Source organism: Aethalodelphis obliquidens, unplaced genomic scaffold, assembly GCF_003676395.1.
Source record: "Aethalodelphis obliquidens isolate GAN/ISIS:26980383/991018 unplaced genomic scaffold, ASM367639v1 scaffold63, whole genome shotgun sequence".
NCBI classification, from domain to species: Eukaryota; Metazoa; Chordata; class Mammalia; order Artiodactyla; family Delphinidae; genus Aethalodelphis; species Aethalodelphis obliquidens.
In genome coordinates, this window is record NW_020838007.1 from 5,998,491 (window position 1) to 6,026,335 (window position 27,845).

Sequence of the window (27,845 nt, forward strand, 5' to 3'; positions counted from 1 at the left end):
TGGGATCTAGGACCAGAAGACTGGGCTTGGAATCCCAGCTCTGACTGATTCCTAAGCGTGTGGCCACAGGCCAGTTACTGAATTTGGTTTTTAATTTATCCAATTGGAATACTCTAATAATTTAAATTACTTAACAGCATTGCTTTCAGTATTCAAACCAATGAATGTCAGTTAAGAGAGCATGTAAGGAGCTTATACACATTAAGTGCCCTACAACTGTCATGTAATCAGTACAATGTATGCCATGCACAGGGCATTTGAGCATGAAGGCCAGTCTCCTCCCCTACCAGGAGCCCCAAGGGGCGGAGCTGAGCCTCTGCGCACCCTTGGTGCCCAGCATCCACCCGGCACATAGGCGGAGCTCTGTAAGTGTTAGTGAACGAACAGGTGACAATTATAAATCAGAAGATTCCTACATTACAAGTGTACATTAATTTGATGTTTTTGAGGCTTGGTTCTTTAAAAAGTTTTTTAAAAATGATATGCTTTTATTTGGTTTTAAATAAATTACTATCATGATTAAGAGAGTACTACTGACCCAGAGAACTATATTCAATATCCTGTGATAAACCATAATGGAAAAGAATATGAAATAGAATATGTATGTATAACTGAATCACTTTGATGTATACCAGAAGCTAACACAACATTGTAAATCAACTATACTTCAATTATTAAAAAAAAAAAACAGAGTACTACTGAAGCGGCACAGTTTACAATGGAGGGCACTGAACTCAGAATTTTAAAAATTCCACCGATGTTCTATAGTGTAATTTCTGTTTTTTTTTAGGATCACAATCTGCTGAAAGGATAACAATTAGTTTAAGTGAACCAAGGTCAGATGTTAAAAGGAAGTAGCAAAAAGCGTATTTAGAACGTGCTGATGCTTTAAAAAACGAAGACTTGGCCCTAATCCAAGGAACCAGATATTAGATGAAAACCTTGGGGGCCTGCGGTCCAATTTTTTATTTAGAACTACAAGGTTTGGGATTAAACTAAAAATGAGATGCTTAATGCCATTAGAAGTACTGCCTCAAAACATTTTAGAGAAGGCAAGAGAGTTGAAAGTAAAGTAAACTCAAGGGTCAATACTGAAATGCAAACAACAAAGATCTAATGCCCTTGGAGGAACTATATTAACATCTCCATCAGAAGACAGAATGAACTTTCACACGATCGTCAGAGACTGTTGTTTCAGCAAAGAAGACTTCTGAAAGGGGATTTGAATTTTGACCAAGAAGAAGTGTGGGGAGGAAAAAACTTGGGCTCAAAATATTTTGATTACATAATTATTTTAGTGAAATCACCATAAGCTCCCAATTTAGTAGTATTAATAAGAATGCCAGATAATATTAAATAAATGACATTAATAATAATACAAGATAAGTGCAGCGTATTTGCTAAGTTCTATTCTAGGTGCTTTACCCATAATATCTCATAGATATTATTACCCATAATAATAAAGCCTTATTATTATTATTATCCATGATAATATGTATGTTATTTATCTAAAACATCTCATAGACATCTCTTCTTTACAGAAACGAATCCTTCACGCATTTTCTTGTTACAGCTTTTACTTATGCTCAGGGAAAGAGATTTCAGTATATTCATAAAAGTCAACTTTATTATTATTACCAGTGAGTTAAGAAATAATTATGTTAGTAACCAATACCTTTGAATTTTAAATTATACCAAAAAATAACTTTTGAAAAATTGTTTATCTTGAAATAATTCTAGGCTCACAGGAAGCTGCAAAAATAGCTCAGAGAGGTCCTGGTTACTCCTCAGTTTTCCCCAGTGGTTACCAATGGTTACTACATAACTGTAGTGTAATATCAAAACCAGGAAACAGAAGTTGAAACGACGTAGGCACCATTTTATTGGGAGAGGTTAAGTTTTCATTTCTCTGTAACGAATGCCCGGGAGTGTGACTGCTGGGTTGTATGCTAAGGGTATGTTTAATTTTTTAAGAAACCGCCACACTCTTTTCTGGCGTGGTCCCATTTTACATTCTCTGGAAATTTATGAGATCCAAGCCCTCCACATTCTAACCAGCATTTGGTACTGTCCCTACTTTTTATTTCAGCTGTTCTATTATGTGTGTGTAACTCTTCATGACCTTAATTTGCATTTTATTAATGGCTGATCATGGTGTCTTTTCATGTGTTTATTTGCCCTCCGTGTATCCTCTTTGGTGAAGTGTCTTCCATGCTTTATCCATTTCCTAATTGGATTGTTTGCCTTTCTACTGTTGAGGTTTGAGAGTCCTTTATATTTTCCAGATACAAGTCCTTTGTCAAATATGTGGGTTGCAAATCTTTTTCTCAGTCTAGAGCTAGTCTTTTTATCCTTTTAGGATCATCTCCTCCAGAGCAAACGTTTTTAATTTCCATGAAGTCTATTTTCTTGACTTTATTTCTTTTACGGATCATGCTTTTGGTGTGACATCTAACAACTGGTCTCCAAACCTCAGGTCCCCCCAAAATAACTTCTATTGGATTTAAAACACTGTGGAAATCTGTAATGCCTGATAATTAATCACTAAATCGAATAGTAATGAATGCTGAAACGTGGACATTGCATCAGAGACGGCAGTGTTAAGTGTCAGCACGTAAGTTGGGAGATGCCTTCGTGAATGTGTCTGAGGACCCCACAAGGCTCTCTAGGACGACCTTGGGTTCCCTCCCTTCCCTGCTTCCTTCTCTGCCTCTGAATGAATTGGGAGGTGGCCCCCGTTTCCCAGGGTTACTGTCTGTGACCTGCATCCTTTCTAGAGGAAGGAGGATGTTGCAGACAAGGCTGAGGCAAAAGAAGCTGCTGACTGTCAGTCCAAGGCTCAGTCGAGCTCCCTAAACAAGGCAAAGGCTCCATCCCTGATGCTCGGCTCCCTGGGGGCACCAGCCACACGGGAAGCATAAGCAACACACGTGGCCGTGGCCACAGCACTGGAGAGAGCATCTTCTGTCATCCCAGGAGGGCCAGACTCTGCTGATGTGGGGGTCAGGAAGGTGAACCCTGCAACATGCATCCTACTGTAGGCTGAGGAGAAGACAAAACAGATCTAGAGGAAGACAGGGGAAGGAAGGAGAGCTCTGTGGATCTGCCAGGATGCGCAAGAGCCCAGCTGTGCCAAGGAACAAGTGGGAAAGGCCAAGAAAGGTACAAGAAAGGAAGAAGTAAAAAGGAGAGAATGGAAGCAACATTGGCGTACGTCCAAGACAAGGGCACAACAGTGGCCTTCTATGCCTTCCTAGGATCCAATTCCATGGGGGTGTGGTGTGGCTCAGCAGGGGGGCCCTTCCTGGCCTTGCCCTGCAAAGTTGATCTGTTACAACTCAGCTCAAACCTACCTCCTCTGTGTGCTTTCTTCTCTAGTTTCCAATGATCTTCCCCCCCCCCCACCCAATTCCATTATAGCTGTCAGTATGCACCACTTAAGTTTTCTTTACAGATCTCATATGCGGCATTTTATGTTATTTTCATCACCATGGTTAGGTTAAATTATGTGTTGCCCCAAGATAGGGTCCATATCCCCCCTTTTAACTTGGTACAAAGCACGTGGCAGTAGTACGCTTGTTGCAAGGATCACCTTAATGACTCTCAAAGCCTTTGAGCACGGCCCTTCCAGACATAAAAGGTTATGGCAGTTCTATGACAATGAAAGGTTCTATGTCCCTGAGGACCCCACAAGGCTCTCCAGGACACATGCCCTCCCTGCAGGTGACATGCAGAACTAGAGACACAACCTGCAATGTCTGCTTCTCTGAACATCTCTTCCATAGTGAGCATTCATACGCTTAATTTTTCTGGAGGTGCGTTATCACTGATTTCTTCATCGAGCCATAGTTCATACAAAGCAGGGAGACATTCTGTCCCAACACTATGGTCCTGTGATGTGTGGAATGAAACAGACCTACTCACAGAGGCAGACACGCCCCACTGCCATGGCCTTCAAGACACAGCATCAAACAAGAGGAAATGTGGTCCACGGGCTTACGATGGCTATTACCCCACTCCTCAGCTAGGGCTTATCTTGCAGTGATACAGGGTGGGCAACTCCGGCAGCTAGAATTAATTAAGAACTGTACGGGGATGCTTAAGAGCCAGCAGCAATCTGCAGAGTCCTGGAAGTTAATTAAGGGTCAGAAAAGGGTCTTGCTGCTTTCTCCAGCTCTGCCTGCTATGTGGGGCCTCCGAGTTATGAAGTCTTACAAGTACACTGATGTTTCCATTTCACAGCCCTGACACTAGATGATGACCTCAAGAGAGGGCATTACTGCACGGTCATCCTTTCAAAATGCTCACATTGAGATCATCCTTGACAGATGAGAGCATTTTCCAGGATACATCATCTTGGAAAAGGGGATTTCATAACCTTCCTAATGAGCTTGCCTATTGAGACATGCTTTCAAAGAAGCAGTTACAAAACCACTTTGGAAAAGAAGTAAACGGACATGGATGGACGTGGAGATGATCATACTAAGGGAAGTAAGTCAGGCAGAGAAAGACAAATATCACATAATATCACTTAATTGTGGAATCTAAAACAAAACAAAACAACACAGATGAACTTATTTATAAGACAGAAACAGACTTACAGACCTAGAAAACAACGTTTTGGTTACCAAAGGGGAAAGGCAGGGGGAGAGATAAATTAGGAGTTTGCGACTAAGATTTACATACTACTATATAAAAAATAGATAACCAACAAGGACCTCCTGTATAGCACAGGGAACATACTCAATATCTTATAATAACCTACAGTGGAAAAAAATTGGAAAAAGAATATATATATATATAAGTGTATATACATATATATGTACATATAACTGAATCACTTTGCTGTACACCTGAAACTAACACACCATTGCAAACCAATTTTAAAAAAAGAAGTAAACAGTGCATGTTATCTACAGAAATACATCTCTGGGTGGAAAAACAGGGCAAGAAAAAGAGTGACCACTTCAATACGTAGGAGAGTTTGCGGTTACTCAGTACGTGCCGATGCCAGCATCACTGGCGAGCGCACTTCTTACTTCCGTACCCATCTACCTGAGGGTTACACACAGAGTTCACGAGGATGCTGTGGACCATGGCTCTGTTCTTATCGTCAGCAGCTACACATGACTTTGAACATACCCAAGAACTTCAGGTGAACTTATAAGCAATTACATTTCCACCAAAATGTATAATGTGATCAGGTCTTTCATTTATTTATTTTTTCATTTGCCTCTGCTCTCACTGTCTCCTGCAGCAAATCTCTCAATCAGAAGTGAAGGTGGAGGCTTAATGACATTATGTATAATTCAGTTTTCTACAATGGGTCTCCTCACTTTCTGTTCTGCAGAAGCTTAGGACAGCATGGCAGTTTATCAGACTTACAAGGACACCGAAGGTATGTATTTCAGCTCTACCTTTTTGTCCTATGACTTCTTTCATTAGAACTGTGTCCTCGAGTTAAATTAGCTGCTGTAAAATATTACAAATATTCAGCCTAGAAGACAGCCGATGTTTTTGTTTGTCGCACTGCTCCCCAAATAAGAACTTTTAGGAAGCTCTGACTGCTATATAAATACTATGTTTACAAAGACTCCAGACCTTTCCTTTTCATTAGAGATTGATTTAGGTGGTTTCTTGGATTACACAGGGGGTATGCCCTGAGATGCATATAGGAGGTTGGCCAAAAAAGAACTAAGGAAAGAGTGTGTGCCACCCATTCAGAACATCACGATGAAACATTACATATTGAGAAACCAAAATCCTACTGTGTAGACATGCTTATGGTTTTCCATAGTTTTTTTCCCTATCCTTTGTTTTCCAACTAATGTGAAGTTACAGGCACAAAAAATATATTGCCTTTTCCACCTAAGTCATTGTTACCTGAAGATTCACTTACTGTGCTAGAGGCAGAAACTATTTGAAAAGCTGTGGCACTTCTGGCAGCCTACCTACGATATTCCGTGGACCACTTCCCAGCTCATCACGCCTGAGAACTTTAAACACACAAAGCCACACATTCACAACACCCCCCACAAACAAAAGAGCTGCTTTTAAAAATCCTGGTCACTTTAAGCTTTGCCTTTACCCTGGAGGATTTTACTTAGTTAGATTTGAAAGTTGTATAATTGGAAGACTGACTTTTGAAATACATTTATTTCTACATATGGAACATCGACAAAATCATTTCGATGTCTCTTTTCCACTGTTCCTTTACTCGATCACACCTATTGCACTTACTGGGAAAAACTATTACAATGTTTAAGTGCAAGATGGCATCCCGTGGGTGGCCAGGGCCGAAGGACAAACGCCCTGGCTCTCTTTAGCCTCCTTCCTCTGGCCCCTTGAGTATTAATTGGAGCAAATCTACACTTACACCTGACTCTTAACACCTTCAAATAAAGTGAAAATCGTACACACGGAATGAATAAAACAAGGTCAGTTTACAAGATGACAGTTCTACATCAACACCATATAGTCATGTAGTCAGTAAACTTAATTTCCAACATCTCTACCATTTCTTTGTATTTTAGGAAATTGTGACTTGCCACTCATCCCAATGAGTAGAAAGCTGTCAAGCTTTCTGGGTGTCTGACGTCCATAGGACCCCTGTACCAACTGCCCGATCTTTCCTACCTCTTCACATCTTAAGGGTCAAAGCGCAGGGGAAATAGGGAGGGAGACCCTGACTCCCTGTTGTGTCCAGAAGGTGCAGCTGTCTGGGTTCAAATCCAGCACCCGTGTGATTTGTGACACGGGTAGAAGATGAACCTCCCTAAGCCTCAGTTTCCTCCTGTCCAGAGTGGGAGGGTGTTGTGAGCCTTAAATCAGATAATGTGTGGAAGGGCTTCGCCCAGTGTGGCCCCTGGCTCATGCTCAGCAAGTGTTAGTTGCTATTTCGACAAGAAGGTTGATTATTCCAAGCTCCACCATGAAGACGCCCGCCACCTGGTTCTAATAATTTTCAAAACCATGAAATTGTAATGATTGGTTGTCAAACTTGGGCACCACTGGTCTGTGTTGACACATCATCAGACAGTCCTGTAAAAGGTTCCTTGCCCCAGACAACCACCCTGCCTACTAGGGGCTGAGCATAGTGCCGGACAGTGCGGAGACCACACCAAAGAGTAGACGGCCTCATCCTCCGAGGAGCTACAATCTAGTGGTCACAGTCACGACACAGACAGCAGAGGGTAACAGCGGTATGTAAAGGAGAGTGAATTATGTGGCGCAGAACCTCACGTGCGGTAAAGGTTTGGAGAAATCAGGCAGGGCTTGACGGGTGGGTGGGGAAGTTTCATGGAGACTGGGCTCCAAGCGCAGGCAAGCGATGCCTGCAACAAAGACAGAGGCGTGGAAATGAGGGAGGAGATGCTCTGCCGCAAGTGAGGCATCTTTACCACAGAGAAGAGGCTACAAGGAGGCGTGGGCTGGAGCTCGCTAATGGGAGTCACAACCACCCAGTGCTTTAGACACCGGGGGTTCCAAGCACAGAGGAGTGAATAATATTTCAACGTGACACAGGAAATTGAAGCCTGGTGGTGGTCTGATAACTGATTCCATCAGATATGGTGGCTCAAAGCTCTGGCAGTGACCCAAGAATGGAGGGGCCCAGTTCCAGAACACAGGTAAAAAAGGTCTATTTCTATATTTATGCATATACATGGATGCACACACAGAATAGCATTCCCACAACAGTCCTATGGGGAGACATTAACCCCTTCTTCTAAATGAGGGATTGGAGGTTTTGAGAGGCACCAGAAGGGGGCACCCAGAGCAGAGTGTGCCCTTGTATCAGCAGCACAAGGAGGACGCTGGGACTTTTTTTTTTTTAAATGGGTGTGTTTTCACTATTATATTTAAAATAGATAACCAGCAAGGACCTAGTGTCTAGCACGGGGAACTCTGCTCAGTATTTTGTAATAACCTAAATGGGAAAAGAATTTGAAAAAGAATAGATACTTGTACATGTATATAACCGAATCACTTCGCTGCACGCCTGAAACTAACACAACATTGTCAACCAACTATACTCCAATATAAAACAAAAATTTTAAAAATGGTGTGTCTTATATTTAGAAACCAGCACAGCAAAGCTGACTGAGAGAGAGCTGGATGACACGGGGCCTGAACAGACGTAACAGGGGTCTCATTTGAAATGTCTTGAGATGTTTAGACTTTCTGCCCTTATTCATGCCTCATCAAATGGCCAACAATTCCTTTACTTACCTGCTCTCCTATTTGCTTTTCTGCAAAGGTCCGAACACAGGAGAGTCTCTTGGAGGCATTAAAGTCTTTCCTTTTTCATTATTAGCCTCCTCATAAACCAAACGGACACATCTGAAAGCGGATGCTGTGATTTTTACCATCCATTTAATCATGATTTTAAAATCTAGTCCTAATTTTTAGAGCATCACTTTCTCACAGAACATACCATCGCAGGCTGCAGAAGAAACACATTTTCCACAGTGACTCTGGTTGAAGGAGAATCATATGTTCCGTAAATTAAGGGGAGACCCCGCTAGTGGTCCTTCAACACACGATTCCGGAATGGTGTCTGATGTCAATCAAAATCCCAGTGAGCTCTGCCTTGATTAATTATGTATGCAGGCTCCTGACAATGACACTGCACGACAGAGAACTCTGACTCCTGCCCATCCTTGCTCAAAGTTTGCTAACTTTGCCCAGCAGTGGTGCACAGGCTCTTCCCTGAAGGCTCTGAATGTCTAACAGTACTTCTGAGGGTCTTTGTGAGAAAAAGTGTTTACAGGTTTAATTATGGAACAAATGCTCAGAGGTAGGTCATTCTGAAAAATGGTCTTCCAAGAGCAATGCCGGCCCAGTTCAAACACTGATTAAATTATTTGACATAATTGCTAGTTCACAAGAATCGTGACAGCCACTACTCAGTTTTTTGGGGAAAACTATCGGGAAGAGTCACATGGGAAAAGCATTGGAAAAGCAATTATGAAGAATCATTTACTTTATGGGAATGCTGATGTCAAATACTGGCATTTTAAAAATCAAAAAAGCAGTAAAGTTACCTGACCAAGGCAGTAATCATGGCTAGAACTCAAACTCATAAATTTAAAATTTTTATTTAGTGCAAAAGAGATCAAATGCCATGTTCTGCAACCCACCCTACGCTCTTTAAAATGGTTAAGAGGTCAGTGGCGTTAATGAGATCTGTGACAGGCTATAAACAAAAAGTTGACAAGAAAATTGGACATCGCGATCCTAAACAAAACATAAACCACTGAAGGCTCTATGAAAGATTTACTCCCCACCAACAAGGCGTGGAGCAGCATGACAACGTGCACCGCCCACCAGCACCGCCCACCAGCGCCGCCCACCAGCGCCACTCGATGCTCCGGTCAGTGGGAGCCCTGCAGACAGTCAGAACTAACACGCAGAGGAGTTTCAAAAGGGCCAGGGAAAATGGGCAAACGACACGGGGCTTCTCAGCAAAGTACTTTTCTATCAGTTTTAAATTGTTTATCCAGGTCCATTTTCTCCTCTTTCCTGCTCACCAGACTTACAGTACAGGCTGGATTGCTTCTAAATACAGGCAGCCTTGAACTGCACATACAACTGATAAAATGACCCACCCAGACCAACTGTCACCACTGTACCTGCTGATTCCCCCCCAACCTCTGACAACTGAGGAGATGTTTTCACTGGGATGATCTTGTTTAAAAATTAGTGCTTTTACAACCTAAAAGCTCATTAACAGATGAATGGATAAAGAAGGTGTGGTCCATACATACAATGGAATACTACTCAGCCATAAAAAAGAATGAAATAATGCAATTTGCAGCAACATGGATGGACCTAGAGATTATCCTACTAAACAAAGTAAGTCAGAAAGAGAAGGACAAATACCATATGATATCACTTCTATGTGGAATCTAAAATATAACATAAATGAACTTATCCACAAAATATAAACAGACTCACAGACATAGAGAACAGACTTGTGGTTGCCAAGTGGGAGGGGGGAATAGGGGAGGGATGGACTGGGAGTTTGGGATTAGCAGATGCAAACTAGCACATACAGAATGGATAAACAACAGGGTCCTACTATATAGCTCAGGGAACTATATTCAATATCCTGAGATAAACCATAATGGAAAAGAATATGGAAAAGAAAATATATATATATATATATATATATATATATATATATATATATATAACTGAATCACTTTGCTGTACAGCAGAAACTAACACAACATTGTAAATCAACTATACTTCCATAAAATAAATGAAAAGAAGAAGAAAACACCAAAAAAATAAATTAGAGCTTTTATACACAGCTCCGAAGGCCCAGCAGTGGAAGGAAGAGAGGAAGGAATGAAGCTGTGATGGGAGATGTGTGTGCTTGGCTCAAGTCCAGGCTGCAGGCAGTGATGAGAGAGAGGAAGAGGGATGGTGAGCCCAGGGAAGCAGGAAAGAAGAGGTGACAAAGCACAGGGAGCGGAACATACTATCCCATTTTCCAAAAGCACTGTGATTCAGAGGGACATCGGGGCTCACGTGAATGATGAAGACCACAGAGATCCACGTATGAAAGGGAAATTAGACAGGGATGCTCAGTCCATCTACATGTACATCCTGCGTGGAAAGGCGATGAGCAGAACTGGGGGGTCTGCAATCAGAGGGGAGAAACACAAGTGGCTACAGCAGAAAGGATCTCTGGTAATGGGAAGGTGGTGGCCGAGAGTGACGACTGCCATCAGTAACCAATGCCATCAGTAACCAACAGCAAAGGAGGGCAGAGGCCCCACTGCACGGGAAGTACAGCACCATGGTTATTAGCCTGCAACCCTGCAGCCACTGGAACTACATGATGACCAGGATGTAAAACATGGTTTTAGGATGTAAGAAAGATATGTGGTCTTTGGTAAGTGCCTAATTACTCCTGGAGGAGAAAACAAAAAGGGATGGTCTTAACAACCACCAAGATCTACTTATCTTTTTAATCCTAGGGTCTAGCTTTGAGAGTCCTCAGTAACATCTGCTGAATGCATGAATGAGCAAATTAAAGAAATACTACCTTGTAGATGCTACAAATCCCAGGGAATCTTTGTTCTCAGAGAATCTCCTTATCATGAGCTATTTATAGGGGAGGAAAGATATCTGAGAGGAGAAGGTTAAGCAATTAATTTAATTCTAGATTTTAAAATATGCATGCTAACATTTCTATAGTGACTAGTAAAAGAAAAAAGTGTATAATTTCCAAATTAGTAGACAGAAAAATAAAACGAGACAAAAATTTAACTAATTAAAAATAGGCAAGAAGAGGTGGGGTGGGGGGAAGAAGCATAAGAAAAAGTAGAACGAACATAACTCACAAAATAAGGTGGCAGAAATGAATTCAAATAAATCAGTAATCGCAGCAAATTAAAAATGTACTAAGTTGTAAGTAGACTTTAAAGGTAAAAGCTGTAAGACTTTTAAAGGTAAAAGCTGAAATAATAAAATCCATGACATATATATACCAATATGTATAAAATGGATAACTAATAAGAACATGCTGTATAAAAAAATAAAATAAAATGTAAAAATTCAGAAAAAAATCCAGCTATATGCTATTTACAAGAGACACAACTAAAATAGAGAGATTGAAAATATATCCAGGAAAATACTAATTAGAAGGAAACTGGCATAGTTGTATTGAAATTAGACAATATAAACTAACGACAATGATATTAGTGCCTAATGATGAAATGTTCAATTCACTTAGGAGAGACAATTTTAAACTTATATTTACTTAATAACTTAGTTTCAAAATATATGACTTCTTTTAACCTCTTTCAGTAATAGATCAAACAGACAAAAAGCTAGTAAGTATACAGAAAATTTGAACAGCAAACTTTTTAAAAAGCGTGATCTAAAGAATATACAGAACTTGGCACTCAACATTGCTGTTAAGAATACATAAAATATTTAAGAAAATTGACCATGTGGACGGCTCTAAATAATGTCCACAAATTTCAATGGATTTTCTCCAATCAGCATACATTTAAGTTAGAAATCACTAATAAAAAGACAACCAAAAAAATCTCCCATGCACTGCGAAATAAAACACACACATTCATGCACTCATATGCTCTAAATAATGCATGGGTCAAAGAAGTAACTGTAATGAAAATTTAAAAATACTTAAGGATAAGAGTACTCGACTGTTACTTGGAGGGAAAATTAATACTTAAATAAATGCTTCTACTAGAAAAAAGAAAGACTGAAAATTAATGTGTTCAGCACCTTGTTTAAAAATAAGAACATAATAAACTCAAAGAAAGTAGAAGGAAAAAAGATCAGGAATATCAGAAATTTAAAACATGCAATATGAAAGATCCACAAGGTCAAAGGTTATCTCTTTGAAACAACTAATAAAACCCACAAAATGTTGGCAAGAATAGTCTAGAAAGAAGAAGGAAAAGGCACAAATAAACACTATTAATGATGATAAAGGACAGAGAATAAGAAAATATGAACAAATGTATACCCTTGAGTAAAAAATTAGACAAAATTCACTTCTATTAAGATATTCACTATAAAGTTAACTCAAGAAAAACTAAAAATCCAGAATAGTCTTGTAACTATTGAAAAATTCATAATTAAAAATTTTACCATGAGGAGAATGCCAGACCTAGCCAGTTTTGTAGGTGAGTTTTAAAGATAATCTGCAGTAGAAACTAACACAACATTGTAAAGCAATTATACTCCAATTAAAAACAAAAAGGTCACAGCTAAAAAAAAATAAAGATAACTTGAATCTCACATGATCTCTTTTAAGGGAACAGAAAGAACACAGAATGCTATCTAATTCATTTTGAAAAGCAGATATATTTTTCATTCTAAAATGAGAAAATAAAAATACAAGAAGGATCATTAAGAGACTAGTAACTCATGGACATAGATGTAAACATCATTAGTGAATAGCCTTCAGCAATATTTAAAACATATCATGACCAAGTTAGGTTTATCTCAGGAAGAAGGGTTGGTTCAAAATTAGAATATTAACTACATTAATTAACCCACCACACTAACATGTTAAAAAAGAGAAATAAAATAATTATTTTGTATAACAATAAATGCTAAAAAAGCATTCTATCAAATTCAATATTTATCTATGGTAAGCAGTATTAATAAACCAGAAATGGAAGGGAATATCCTTAAACTAATTATGACTAATTATTAATCATTAAAAGCCTTTTCTCTGAAAATCAGGACCAAGACAATGATGCTTGTCAACCTAAGTTTTATTCAGTGTTGTACTGGAGGTTCTAGTGAGCTTTATAAGTAAGAAAAAATAAATGTATAAGGATTAAGAAGAAACAAAACTGTCAGTAATGAAAGTTGACATGATTTCTCCATGGAAAACTCCAGAATAATCTGCAGAGAAATGACTGAAATAAAGATTGCTGAGAAATGTTTCTGGACAAAGGAGCAACATACAAATATACATACATACACACATACGTATACACACATATACTTATATACCTGTATCTCTATATATTTATACATGTACTCTATATACTTGCAATAAAAAGAAAATGTAACTTTAAGAGATACTATTACCTTAACAAATAAGTACACATAACTAAAAGATGTACAAGATTTCATGGAGAACATTTTGAAACTCTGCTGAAAAATATAAAAGAAGATCCAAATAAAGATCCAATATTGCCAAGAAGTCAATTTTCCCGAACTTTATAAGTGGATCCCATGCAGTTCCAAACAAAATTACAGAGTTTTTCATGAAGCTGACTGTATAAAATGTCAGCCTCATGAAATGTCCATTTTTCATGGACAGGGTGATTCTAAAATGATGCCAGCACAAAGCTTAAGGACAGCCAATACATTTTTAAAGAAGGACAAAGCAAGCATAGAAGAGGTCGTACAAGTCAGTAGGAGACATTAACACCCTAGTAAAAAAACAGGCCAAGCATATGAACAGTTCATAAAAGAAAATTTTCACGTGGCTGGCGAACATATAAAGACATGTCCAGTTTCAAATGGAGCAATAATGAGATACTCTTTTTCTACCTATCGAGCTGGCAAAGATGATAAAAAAGAAAAAGACTAATGCTTATTTGAGTGCTGGTATGTTGAGGTAAGCATTCTCATGGAAAGTGCTAACGGCGTGTGTGAATTGGTTCAATTTTTCTGGAAAGCAAGCTTTCAACATAACAGATTCATAAAGAAACTTAAGCATTTTATATACTTTGAACCATTAATTCCACCTCTTGAAATCTATCTATAGAAAATAATGGAGGTAAATCCAAAGAATTATTCATAGCAGTGTTCATGGCAAAGACAAGGTATGAAACGATTTATAAAAAGATTCTAATGCATTAAAATATTGGATGGAAACTTACTGAAAACTGAGAGTAGGTTGATGGGTGATTTTTATTGTCTTTTTTTTTTTCTTTACACTTTTCTTAAAATTTCAAATTTCTTTCAAAATTTTCTTTTTTAAAAAAACACTATAAAATCGGGACTTGGAAACCTTTAAAAACATATTTTGTTACTTTGCATCCTTACAAATGGTTTTCATCATTAAAATAGAGAAGAAAATAAAATCAAGCATTCTCTTTAGGCAGATAAATTATGTTAATTGGATTTATAGTATATTCTCTTCATGTTTCAAGAAGTAAGCTTAAAATACACTTAGTAATCAGCCAAGTAAAATATTTTGGCCATAAAATTGGCAAGGAACTCAAATGCATAATTACCTAAAGCACATAAATACAATACATATAAAAACATATGCTAGACGTTTATAATTACACTGAATGCATTATAATTATTCAGTATCTCTTGTAAATTTCCCTGAAGTAAACAGATGAAAGGTTTTCCATGTGTCCCTAAAGGGCAACAATGGAAGATAAAGGGAGTGAAGAAGTTTTTAAAAATTTCGAAGATGCTGAATAATAGGTGAAGCCCATTGAGGACATAAAGCTCCTCTGCTTTCAGAAGAAGTTGGAAAAGTCAGCATGTTCTCTTTCTTTTCAGAGGCAGGACAGGTCAAAAAGGCTCTGGCCTCTGATTCAATATTATTTTGGTCTGAATAAGACATGTAACAATAATGTGGATTTATATAATATAAAATGTGAAAGAAATTAATTCCAAACTTTTAATCCATATATTTCCTTATTATTCACGATCCTTACAAACGGGGACAGTGAGGATTAGAGATGGAGTGGAACTCTGATCACAAACACCTTGCAGACACGATGAGGACTTTATACAAAAATGTACTAATGTCGGGCTTCCCTGGTGGCGCAGTGGTTGAGAGTCTGCCTGCCGATGCAGGGGACACGGGTTCATGCCCCGGTCCGGGAAGATCCCACATGCCGTGGAGCAGCTGGGCCTGTGAGCCATGGCCGCTGAGCCTGCGCGTCCGGAGCCTGTGCTCCACAATGGGCGAGGCCACAACAGTGAGAGGCCCGCGTACCGCAAAAAAAAAAAAAAAAAATGTACTAATGTCACTACTGCACTCTCTCCACTTGGCCTTCCCAGTGTTTTGGAGATGAGGTGGGAGTTAGAAATGAGAGTGGGAAGAGGTTGAAACAGGGAAAAGAGAGGAGGAAAAAAGAGGAAGGGCACATCAGGACAGAAACTCCCTCGTTCAGAAATGGTGAATAAACTCAAAACTGGCAAGAGGGGGCCAGAGAACTGCCCGCGGGTCCCAAGTGATGGCCCTCTACACACCAGTGACCGCCAGGCTTCGGTTTTCAGGTAGCTGGTCAGGGCTGCCCACTGGAGAACATTCCATCCATGGAGACACATCAACCAAAAAACATCCCATCCATGGAGAAGCATGAACCAAAAAACATCCCGTGCGTGGAGATGTGTCAACCAAACTGGGAGTCCAACATCACCAAGGTGAGCTCGACTAATGATACAGAGACTCTAGGAAGTGCTTGGTTTTCGGAACTGACCCACTTGCTTCAGGGGAGGTGAGTGGTTTGCTCAAGCGTCTGGGGTTAGGGTCTCAGCGAGACTCTTCAGTGACGTGACAGGTCAAAGACTTGGGATCCAGTCTTCTCATGGCCAATCCACTGTCCTTTCTACTTCCCAGCACTGTTCTTTGAAAAAGAATAATTGCCTTTTCAACTGGCTATTTTTTGCATCATTTAGTCGAAGCTGAGACATGTTATCTTGGTCTTGCCTGGAGGTCAGAGATCCAGTTCACAAGGTTGTTACCGTTATGTTGAATCACCTCATTGAAAAAAGGTGCAACCTCTTCCAGAATCCCTTCCAGAGAGGATCTCTGAGAAGACCTTCAGCTTTCACACACAACGTGCGTCTACACTTCCTCTTCTCCCTCCCTCTCCTGGGTTGGCTGGCAGTCGTGCAGCAATCCAGGGAGACAGCCTATGGGATCTATGCCTCTCAAGAGCAGCAGCTTGATTTCAGCTTATACCTGGTCCTGGTAGGTTTCCGACGAGCCAGGCTGGCTGATATCTGCTGAATAATTTCCCTGCATTTCTTGACAAGGAAAAGCCAGCGCAGGAGCAATGTCGGAGTGACCGCGCTCTTGGAGCTGAGATGCTGAGCAAGGTTAAGGGGCAGCATCTGCTGATGCTGAGATGCTGAGACAAACCAGAGTTGGCGCTGTCAGCGGGGCCCCCGGGGCTGGCTCTGTCCTCTGCCAAAGGACAGAACCCTTCAAAGCAAATAAAACTGCACAGAGTAAAACAATGCTCCTGCCATGAAACCACAAGTCAAATCAATAAAACCCAAGGTTAACTCCTGCAGGTCTGTGTTTCATGGTGTTCCATGAAGAAGTTATGTGGTGTAGTGGAAAAGAACGTGGCCTTTGGAGTCAACAGATTATGGAGTAAATCCCACCACTCCAAAGTGGGATGACCTTGGGCAAATGACTTACATTCTGAGTCATTCCCTCATCTGTAAAATGGGTGTGATAACAGTGTAAGAGCATTGTGGTTAGAAATATCTATGTGTCTCTCTCTATCTGTGTGTGTATCTTTGTAGAGTGCTACTACATTAGGGTTAGGGCTAGACCGACGTAGGTCTAACCATCAACATCATCATCATCATTCTAGGAACCAAGCAGGATTTCATGAAAAGTCCACCCCTCAAAACCTTGCTCCCCCTGAAAATACGTCCATGATAACACAAATTACCTTTATGAGCTTTGAATCTGTGTAGGATGACATACAGTTTCTCTCTTGCAATAGTCATGTTTTGAAATGCATTGAAGTCACTAGGTATTTCTACATTATTTCTACTAGGGATTAAAAAAGAAATGAAAGCAAATATGGAACAAAAACATTTACCCTAATTTTTTAAAACATATGGTTGGCATTCAGTGAGTAAAAATGATCAGATGGAACCATGCCATTCTTCCCATTTTTAAGTGACAGGTATTGGTAAGGTTCAGGTTGGTCAGCACAGTTTTTCCTGGCTGGACACTGCTAATCCACTTGCTCCTACGTGATGATGTGTACCATTCTGAGTGTGTATTTGTAATAGTTCTATCCACCTTTAACTTCATTTCCCCTTCTAGGGGTGTATGTGTTGAAATACACAGAAATCAATTCAACAAATGTAAAGTAACATATTTAGCAGTGTTTCTCAAATATCTATTGGATAATCCATTAATGTACACTTTACCATATTATCAGTTAATACATTGCCCACGGTATTATTACTGCCCACTATGTTATTCTAACGCAGAGCTATGAGACCGTGGACGGCCTGGTGTCTGGTAACATCCATGTTGGGTCTGAAGGGAGCTGGCAGGTGAAGGAGGAGCTGGGAGTCACTCGAGGCAGAAACCATGACGTGGAGCACAGCCCAGAGACACAAGGTGCTGAGGGTATGAAAGGTGGCAGGAGCTGGGCCTGAGGCACGTGGCGGGAAGCTGCTGTGGCTACAGTGACAGCCTGCAGCAGGCCCAGGGCCGCGTCCCGGAGGACTGAGCACTCTCTGCTAAGGAGGGGCCTAATTTTGCAAAGAATCCAGAGCAGATGTTTTGGCATCACATGTGATAACATCTGTGTTTCCCAAACAAAACTGGTTGCAGAGTGGAGGGTAGATGTGAAGGGGGAGAGTAAATGTCGAGAGATGAGGTCGGGGAGAGTTACAAGGGGGTGGGCAAGAGATGAGGGCGGCCGGTGGGCTGGGAGAGGAAGGGATGGAATTGGAAACGGTGGGAGGGGGACTTGGGAGGTGCTGGGATAGGACTTGGGAGGTGCTGAGGGGAGGTCGCGGGGAGGGGCAATACCACTGTGCTGAAGCCAGCTGGACCAGGTCAGCAGGCGGTGACAGCATCCACCTGATACCAGATACACACGAGGTCGGCAGGTGTGGGATACAGGCATCCCGACAGTCCCTTCTGGGCTGGGTCCTGTGACTAATGGCACCCGACACTAAAAGCATGTTAACAAGTGGGGAAAGCGCCTAACTCCTCCCCGGGGAGATAAAGATAGTTCTAATGACCAGCTTCAAAATGGAAACCAGACGGTGAACTAGAACTACTCCAAACAAACTGGAAAAGGTCTACCACCATGAACTAAAATCAGAGGGAGGAATAGAGAGTCGTGGGAAATCACAATTTTTAACTAAATTTTCCGAAGTTTTCTGAGTCCAGGATATTATCAGGAGCGTGGGCAAAAGGAAACTGGATTAAAAAAGTCAGCTAACACATAAGACGTCCTGAAAGCAAGCATGACAAAATGGAGCACGCGACGAATAAAACAGACACTTTTATATCTGTAGTGTGGTGAAAAATCTACCGAGTATTCACAGTAAAAATCAACCGTCTCTGTTGCGTTATTTAAAATACGCAGAGATTTTCATCTACTAAGAAAGTATTCATGAACACATACACTTGATTTTCCCCAAACAGCTTGAAGCAGCCTCAAAATTTCACACAGAAGTTTTTTTTTATCATTTTCGCATGGACCTGGCTCAGCATCACCGTAATAATTAGAGGAAAAAAAATGTCAAAACTTACTCGGCTGCGGCAGCCACTGGAGGCGCAGCTGTTGTGATTCTCAATGTGTCTGCAGAGCTTGCCAAGGCTCCCCCACGTCCCCATCCTTGGCTTTCAATGGTTTTGTTTTGTTTATTTTGTGTCCTGTGGGACAGAAAATAACCTGCACTGATTGTGGCAATTGATGGACTCAGCTGGTGCCTCAGAATGTGAAGCGGGAACTGAAAAGCACATCTGAAGAGCGTGCCGGCTGGAGGTGAGGGGAAGGGGGTGCCTTCACGCTGCACCACCCACGAGCACGGGCCAGCTGTGTCGGCAATGGTTCCAGCAGGTAAGAACACAAAAGCACCTCTCATTCCACCTGCCTCGGCCTCTGTTTTCAAAACCCAGCAAAGCGGCCGTGGGCACTATACTTAGAACTTTTCTAGAGGTACCAGCCCACGAGCCCCGCACGGGGAGGGACCAGGCACAGGGCGCCCTTCTCCCCAGCGGCACTGCCGCCCACCTGGGGATGCTGGCCGGTCTTCCCAGCTGAGGGCCTTGCTGTCTAAGGGCATCTCATCAGCAATTAGAACTGCAGGCTCCATGGGGAGGAAGTGGTTTTTCAGGGAGTGGTTTTCTCTATTTAGTTTTCACTGGCTTCCCTGAGGTGGGAGGCAAGTAAATTAAACAAACAAACAAACAAAAAACAAACCAAAATGAGACTCAGATTTGGAGGGCAAGTCAGACTTTTTTTTGCTAAGACAATTCCTTCTTAGCTCACCACACTTTGTCAGATATAGACAAAGCCGTCAAATATAACATTGTGCTTACACTTAACAAAATCAGCTGTTTTACTTAGAAAACGGGAAGGATGAGAGGGGAAAATATACAATCCATACATTTTTTTTGTCTGTTTTTGTTTTTGTTTTGCGGTACGCCGGCCTCTCACCGTTGTGGCCTCTCCCGTTGCAGAGCACAGGCTCTGGACGCGCAGGCCCAGTGGCCATGGCTCACGGGCCCAGTCGCTCCGCGGCATGTGGGATCTTCCTGGATCGCGGCACGAACCCGTGTCCCCTGCATCGGCAGGCAGACTCTCAACCACTGCACCACCAGGGAAGCCCCTACAACCCATACATTTTAAAAAGATCTACAAGGAGCTACTAGGAGTTAGACATGTTTAAAAAACTCCAGGTTCCTTGGAAAAACGCATAGGTTGTACTTAAGTCTGAAGATCTTGGCATAAAGCCTCCAATTCCCCAATTTAAACTGAGCAAAAAACCAGTCTCCATGTTCAATTATAAAATTAATCATCCATGTTTGTACCCTAGAGAAACACACAGGATAAAAGTAGGTGGGGTCGGGATAATGCTTTTCTAAATAAGTTTAGACATATATGCACACACACACATAGGTGTTTGAGAAGTAGCTGCCACGAGTTACTTAGGTTTATACATTTCAGATCTAGTAACTGGAAAATAAATTTTTGTGCCCCAGAGCAATATTAATTATTAGCTAATAAAAGAGTACCATCAGTGTTTTTCAGGAGGTCCTATGTGGGAGTAGTTTTAAATTGCTGTCCTTCCTTTATCTTAATTTTACAACGATAGCAACATACATTCTTTCAGAACTGCACAACTATTTTCCTACTTCAGGTTAATGTTTTTCTGCTTGGATCCCAGAAGACAATTAGATCAGTTCAAAAATCCAGGACCAAAGAAGACCTTTTGGGGACGACAGAGGGGCAGGAATTCATTCTCCAACTGTGCAGGGTCACCCCTGAGGCTGGGACCCCCTCGGTCCCACTCAGGTAGCAGGGAGCAGCTCCCACATCTAGGGCAGGGCCTGCTGGCTCAGGGCAGAGCTGGAGAATCTTCCTTTTCACTCCGGGTGATAAAGGCCCAGGAGTCTGTTGGGGCGGCCGCTCAGGCCTCCACTGCTTCCTGAGTGCAGCTGGTCTCCTTTCTCCACTTCTGGTAAACCCACGGATCCCCTCCAAGCGCTTAGCACAGACTGATCTTTGCTTTTTGGAAGAAAGAACCAGCTCCTCTTTTGTAGCAACGTAAACAAACTTGCCCTTTCCACTGGGTCTTTCTCCTGAGATCCCCAAACCAGTCTGCTGACAACATGCCATTTTCTGTTCAATTCAGCCTGTTTACTTTTTTACTGTGATTCATGTCTGAGTTTCTTTTGAATCAAATTATTGCACTTCCCTGGTGAGAGATCCCATATGATGATCTTGTTAGAACAAAAAACAAAAACAAACAAAATCTTCTGCACTCAGTGCTGCTCTGTCTTATCCCCAGCATGTCTTCCCTCTGGTTTGGACACACTTCAGTCGGCTACTTGAGCGGTAATGAACCCTTCCAGGGTTAAGGCCAGTTTTCAGACATCTCTGTCTTGGAAAAGATAAAGACGAATTTGTTGAAACAGTGTCAACAGAGAAAAAGTCACTATTTCAGAAGTATTTTACAGTCTAAGCGGCTGGTGTTTCCCAACGTACATGGATTGAAGAAAACCGACTGATTGGATGATTGTGCTGAGTCACGGCGGCAACCTGAGGCTTTCTTGATGGTTTCCCCCAAGAAATGCTTCTGAATTGAAGTAATTCATCGCTTCAACAAATCCGGAAGCCAAGCACTGCATTGCATCTTTTTGCATGAGGAGAAAGGGATGTAGTTCATACTCCTCTTTTCCAGTGAATACATCTTCCATCTCCCCTTTACTTGTTGGGTGTGGATTATTATCTTTCAAGCAGTTCCTGTGTGCCGTGTTCAACAGCATTTAAAAATTAAGCTGTTTGTGTGAACAGATCTCCCTCCAGGTACAGGAACGAGATGCATGCGTTACCTGAATTCTTCTTCTCTTCCCACGGCGGCCAGAGTGATGTACAAGCTTCTGGGTGGGACACATGGCCCTTCACGACAGCGCCCTGACTGCCCACGTTCTCTTGCTTCCGCGTCTACCTGGAATCCCACTCTTTTGCCTTCTCCTGGCCAACTCCAACACATCCTTCAAGGAAAAAGTCATCCTTGCCCAGACTTGCACCCCTAGCCTTCAAAGTACTAACGCAAATCTCTCTTCTGAGGTTTCATAAGAGGTGCTACAACCACCCCATGACTGCTTCCTCCTGCAGAGGGACACTCCTGAGGGCAGGGCACTCGGTGTCCCCAGCACCCAGACGTGTCACATTCACCCCACGTGCTTGGTATTCTCCAGTGAACTAACAAGCGCAGCTTAAGGTAAGCTTTTCCCCAAATCCGACCTTGCAAAGACACTCATAGAACCATTGTTTAAAAGATAGTATTCTGTGGTCTGTAGCTACACTATCCCTTAGGACTTTTCTAACTTAGATATGAAAATACTGTTTCAACAATAAAAGTTGACAGCATATACTTTTTTTTTTTTTTTTTTTTGCAGTACGCGGGCCTCTCACTGTTGTGGCCTCTCCCGTTGCGGAGCACAGGCTCCGGACACGCAGGCTCAGCGGCCATGGCTCACGGGCCCAGCCGCTCCGCGGCATGTGGGATCTTCCCGGACCGGGGCACAAACCCGCGTCCCCTGCATCAGCAGGGGGACTCCCAACCACTGCGCCACCAGGGAAGCCCAACAGCATATACTTTTAAATATTAACTGAGTTTCATATATGCAGTGAGTAGTTTTTAGTATAAGTATGTCCTATGCACTATTTGGGACATACTTATATTAAAGAATTATTCTGTTTATCTGAAGTTCAGGTTTAACTGAGCAAACTGTATTTTATCTGGTAAACTGTAAGAAAGAAAAAAGAGTAAGTTACAGGGATGTAATATTCAGTACAGGGAATACAGTCAATAATATCATAATAACTTTGACGGGTAATCTATAAAAATATCAAATCACCATGTCGTACACCTGAAACCAATATAGTATTGTAAGTCAACTATACGCCAATATTTTAAAAAAGGAAAAAATATTTAACTTCTCAGTTCTCAAACTCTTTGTCCACAGAGCCAAACCTACCTATTTATTTAAGTTACTTTTGAATGGCAAGTTTTGATGATACATGGTAAGTGAACTATCTATCCAGACTGTGAACACAGGAGAGGTACTGAAATTGTAATTGACACAGTTTCCCTGTAAAGACCACGGGGTGAATGCCCTGCCTTGGATCCTATTATAAATTAGTCCTTTCCTCTTTTATTAGCTAAAGCTGCCACTGAATATCAGATTCAATTCTAGTACTTATGATGCATTAAATGAGTCAAGCCTCACAATACTCTTATGAGGTTGATACTATAGTTATCCCATTTTACAGATGGGGAAACTGAGGCCCAGGAGGTTAGACAGCTTGGTCCAGGCTGAGCTGGAATATCCACCGTCTGGTACTAGAGCCTCTTTCCAAACCACGGCCTCTTACCATCTGATCCTCGAGCTTCACACGACACCAGGCAGCCACACACTCCTGACTTTTGGTGTGGGTTTGAGGGAAGGTTGCAGACTTCACAGCAAGATTCAAAGAGGTGCGTTTGGTTAGAGTTCTAAAAGCCAAACTGGGCTTTAAAACATAACTGCTTAAGGATGTTTCCAGATTCACACTGGAATAAAAATCCCCTGGGATTTTTCTCTAAAGAAAGTCGAGCAGGATAATGGCAGCTGGGGTTTGCCACTGCCCCATGAATCCCCATAAGCTTGGCTGTGCCTCCAGTGAAGATGTGGGCATGTAATACAGCCATGTGCAGGCAAGGACGGCGAGGGAGAGGGATACAGCCACATGCAGGCAAGGACGGCGAGGGAGAGGGATACAGCCACGTGCAGGCAAGGACGGCGAGGGAGAGGGATACAGCCACGTGCAGGCAAGGACGGCGAGGGAGAGGGGGGACTTCGGGATGTAGGTGAGAGACTGAGCAGGTGTTCCCCTCTCCCTGCGGCCACTCTATAGATTTACCCTTGTGCCAGCATCACTTCTCATGTCCCGTTTACTCTGTGCCACCACGGTCCTCCCACCCACATCCGCACCCTGCCCCCAGGAGGGGGGCTACTTAATAACCTGAAAATTACTGAGTGCTAGGATTATTCCTAACAGAACTTTCCATCTCATACTTCTCCCAATAGCACGTTCCTATTTGTTCCCACTTGCCTCTCTAGTATTTGCTCTTTTTTCTTTTTTTCCTTTCCTTCTTTTAAAAAAAGCTGATAATGATTTTGGCATTGAAAAGTTTTTACTCCCCCCCTCCTCAGTTTTATTGAGATATAACTGACACATAACATTGTGTAACTTTAGGGTGTATAATGTGATCATTGGATACCTGTATATATTAGTTTCAAACAGTTGTCTCTGGGGTGTGGAGAAAAGGGAGCCCTCCTACACTGTTGGTGTGAATGTTCCTCAAAAAACTAAAAACAGAGTTGCCACATGATCCAGCAATCCAACTCCTGGGCATATATCCAGACAAAACTATAATTCGAAAAGATACATGCACCCCTATGTTCATAGCAGCATTATTTACAATAGCTAAGACATGGAAACAACCTAAATGTCCATCGACAGATGAATGGATAAAGAAGATGTGGTACATATATACAATGGAATACTACTCAGCCATAAAAAATAATGCTATTTGCAGAACATGGATGCAACTAGAGATTATCATACTAAGTGAAGTAAGTCAGGTAGAGAAAGACAAATACCATACGATATCACTTATATGTGGAATCTAAAATATGACACAAATGAACGTATCTATGAAACAGAAACAGACTCACAGACATAGAGAACAGACTTGTGGTTGCCAAGGGGGAAGGGAGATGGGGGAGTGAAGGAATGGGAGTTTGGGATTAGCAGAGGCAAGCTGTTATATATAGAATGGATAAACAACAAGGTCCTACTGTATAGCACAGGGAACTATATTCAATATCCTGTGATAAACCATAATGGAAACGAATATGAAAAAATATGAATATATATGTCTAACTGAATCACTTTGCTGTAGAGCAGAAATTAACACAACATTGTAAATCAACTATACTTCAATAAAATAAATTAAAAAAAGAAACAGTCTTCTCTGATCCACTGACTAGCTAGCATGGGAAAAAGAGTTTTTTGAACTGTAACTAATACAACATTTTTTTTTTTTTTTTTGCAGTACACGGACCTCTCACTGTTGTGGCCTCTCCCGTTGTGGAGCACAGGCTCTGGACATGCAGGCTCAGCAGCCATGGCTCACGGGCCCAGCCACTCTGTGGGACATGGGATCTTCCCGGACCGCGGCACGAACCCGTGTCCCCTGCATCGGCAGGCGGACCCTCAACCACTGCACCACCAGGGAAGCCCTAATACGACATTTTATTGCAGAGTATAACAACTCAATCATCAATTATAACACACTTCAGATGAGTATACACTGTTTCAGTTTGCACTTATAAATCGTATTTCTTCAGGAGATGTGAATCGGAACTGATTTTCTGCATACTTTCAAATACACATCATCTATGGTGTGTTATTAGAAGTCCTAAGGTAGGTATTTTAAAATAGTCCCTGAAAAACTGGACTCAGGTTATTTTACGAATTGTTATTTGAGCCTATACCTAATCTCTTTGACATTAACATGTTTAATAAACATTAGAGCACTATCTGCATTCAGAAGATTGGATAGAACTAAAGACATCATCTCTATTCATTAGGCTGATATTTTCTCAATAATCTAATTTTGTCTTTCATAAGATATTAATGCTTTTGGAAGTCTTGCTCTTAATCCTATTAATTCCTAAGTCAGCCTTTAAAAGTGCAGGAGGAAATATGCAAAGGCGGTCAGTTTCACTGAATTATGAATTAAATCACTAAAGGCAAACCTAAGAATTTCAGGATGGCTAAAATGCAGAACTTCATTTGGAAATGTTTTCTGGACTTAAATCAAACCTTTGGGCCCTGGTTTGTGATTGTTTTCTTGGCTTTGCAGTCTTCTGAACTGCGGTCATTGGTAATACGTGAGGACGCACGTGTCAGCAGAGCAAAGTGTGTCTGTGTATTTGCCTGCGTTGAACAAAGACCTGGCCTTCAAAGAAGCAGAGTAGTGGTGGGGCTCTGACTGCTGTAACGAGCCTTGGACAATGAAGCTAAACCCAAGATAATGCAGCATCTGGGGCATAAAACTGAGGCATCATGAGGGCCCCCCAAGAGGAGAAAGAAGCAGAGTTTGAACGTCGAAGGATGGGGGGGGGGTGGTAGAAACTGATTTTAAAAATACTCTAATTCCAGACAAGATGTTTTCCAACTAGGAGCTAGTCAGGTAGATGCAATACCAGCAACACGTTCTTAGATTTAAAAAGCCATGTGGCTTTCTAATCCTATTTTTACTGTAAGCATGCTGCTACTTTATCTTCACCAGTGATTGGGAACTAATTTTACTTAATAAGGTAACAGAGAAATCCAAGCCCCTTCCTTCTCCCCCCTCACCACACACACACACACACACACACACACACACGCACACACACTCAGTGAAGGTGTGCTCTTTTGAACCAGACTCTTCAAATAAATTAGTTCTCTTCAGTTTGGGAAAGACTTTCCAACAGAATTAGGCTGAGGACAGAGGCTGTGAAAGGGGTGAGTCCTACATTTATATAGGGTACCAGATTATATATCGCTGTTCCTGGAAAGGCCCCCAAGGGCTGCCTGCACTGGATCGCAGGACAGCGACCTGCTCCCTGGGCTGGCGGAACGGTGACAGCTGTCACTGCCGTGACACTAGCCGGTCCCTCTACTGCCATCTCATCTCCATGCAAGACATTGCTGGTTGGCCTACAACTGTTCTAGGTGGACAGCTTCTTCCTGAGATAACCCTCAAAATTATTGGGATTTAACATCAGACTTTATTATAGGAAAAGCCAGGAAAGGTGGTGAGGAATGGGGAAGAGAGCCTGGCAGGCCTGTTTTCATGGCGTATTTATGCAGAATAAAGAAAAAGGTGAAGAAGTATTTCTCCTCTTTTCATTTAAGGTAGGACATCCCCCTGGTGGTTAAGTCTCACCGCTGGATGGAAATGGATCCAGGGATGAAACAGCTGGTCCCTTCCTGGTGGCTCGTGGGCCCCACCGGCTAGGGGAGATGTCGCAGAGCCCCCGGGCGCCGCGCCCAGGCGGGCGGAGGGGGAGCCCAGGTGCGGGGTGCGTGCTCACCTCGTACTCCTCCTTGAAGCCGTAGCCCTCCGCGCACTTCATCTGCGTGATGTGCTGAAGCAGGTCGGCCACCCGGATGGCAGGGTGCAGCTGCCCCGTCTGGTAGGGCACGTCGGCCGGCTCGCGCTTCTTGTACGTGTGGGGCTGCACCAAGCTGCTGGTGTCACTGGCCATCGTGTGTGTCTCGTCTGGGAAAAGAAGGCCGTGGAAAAAATGAGGGGAACCAGCAGCTACAACGGGGTCGCCGAGAATCTAAGAAGAGGCTGCTGACATCCCCTCAACCTACGGCTGCCACGATCCCCGTGATGGCTCAGCAAAAAAGAAAAGTTAAGTGTCTAGAGATTTCAGTGGGATTGGCAATACTAGTAGGGATGCGGCAGGAATCTTTGTTTTTACAAAGCAGTCCAAACGATCTCTTGCTTTCCCAAAGCTAGTTGGTAAGAATCCTTTAGCCTTCGGGGACTAAAGTTCATCGAAGTTTCAGTCTGAAACTTCATCAAGGCCTGGTGCAAAACCAGTCTTGTGTTCTTCCGAAGATTCGTGAACTCGTTTGTATGATGATGGAAATCAACTCTGTATGAATGTTGTGAGCAAAGAAAAAGTGCACAAGATGGGTTGGCTTACAAAGCTAGCAATGAAAACGTGGACATGATACATGAGATCCAAGATAACTGGGGGGGCGGGAGGGGGAGAGAAAGGAACCTGGTTGGATAAGTCACTTCGCATGCTC

General features: G+C 42.0%; 1 protein-coding gene across 2 annotated transcripts in view; it reads right to left on the reverse strand.

Moving 5' to 3' along the window:
* PTPRM (protein tyrosine phosphatase receptor type M) overlaps nt 1-27,845 on the reverse strand; it is a 759,173-nt gene that overhangs the window by 117,181 nt on the left and 614,147 nt on the right. For both annotated transcript variants that reach the window (XM_027088510.1, XM_027088508.1), the window contains exon 17: nt 27,116-27,303. In XM_027088510.1, coding sequence (XP_026944311.1) covers nt 27,116-27,303 — 188 coding nt within the window. The remainder of the gene's footprint in view (nt 1-27,115; nt 27,304-27,845) is intronic.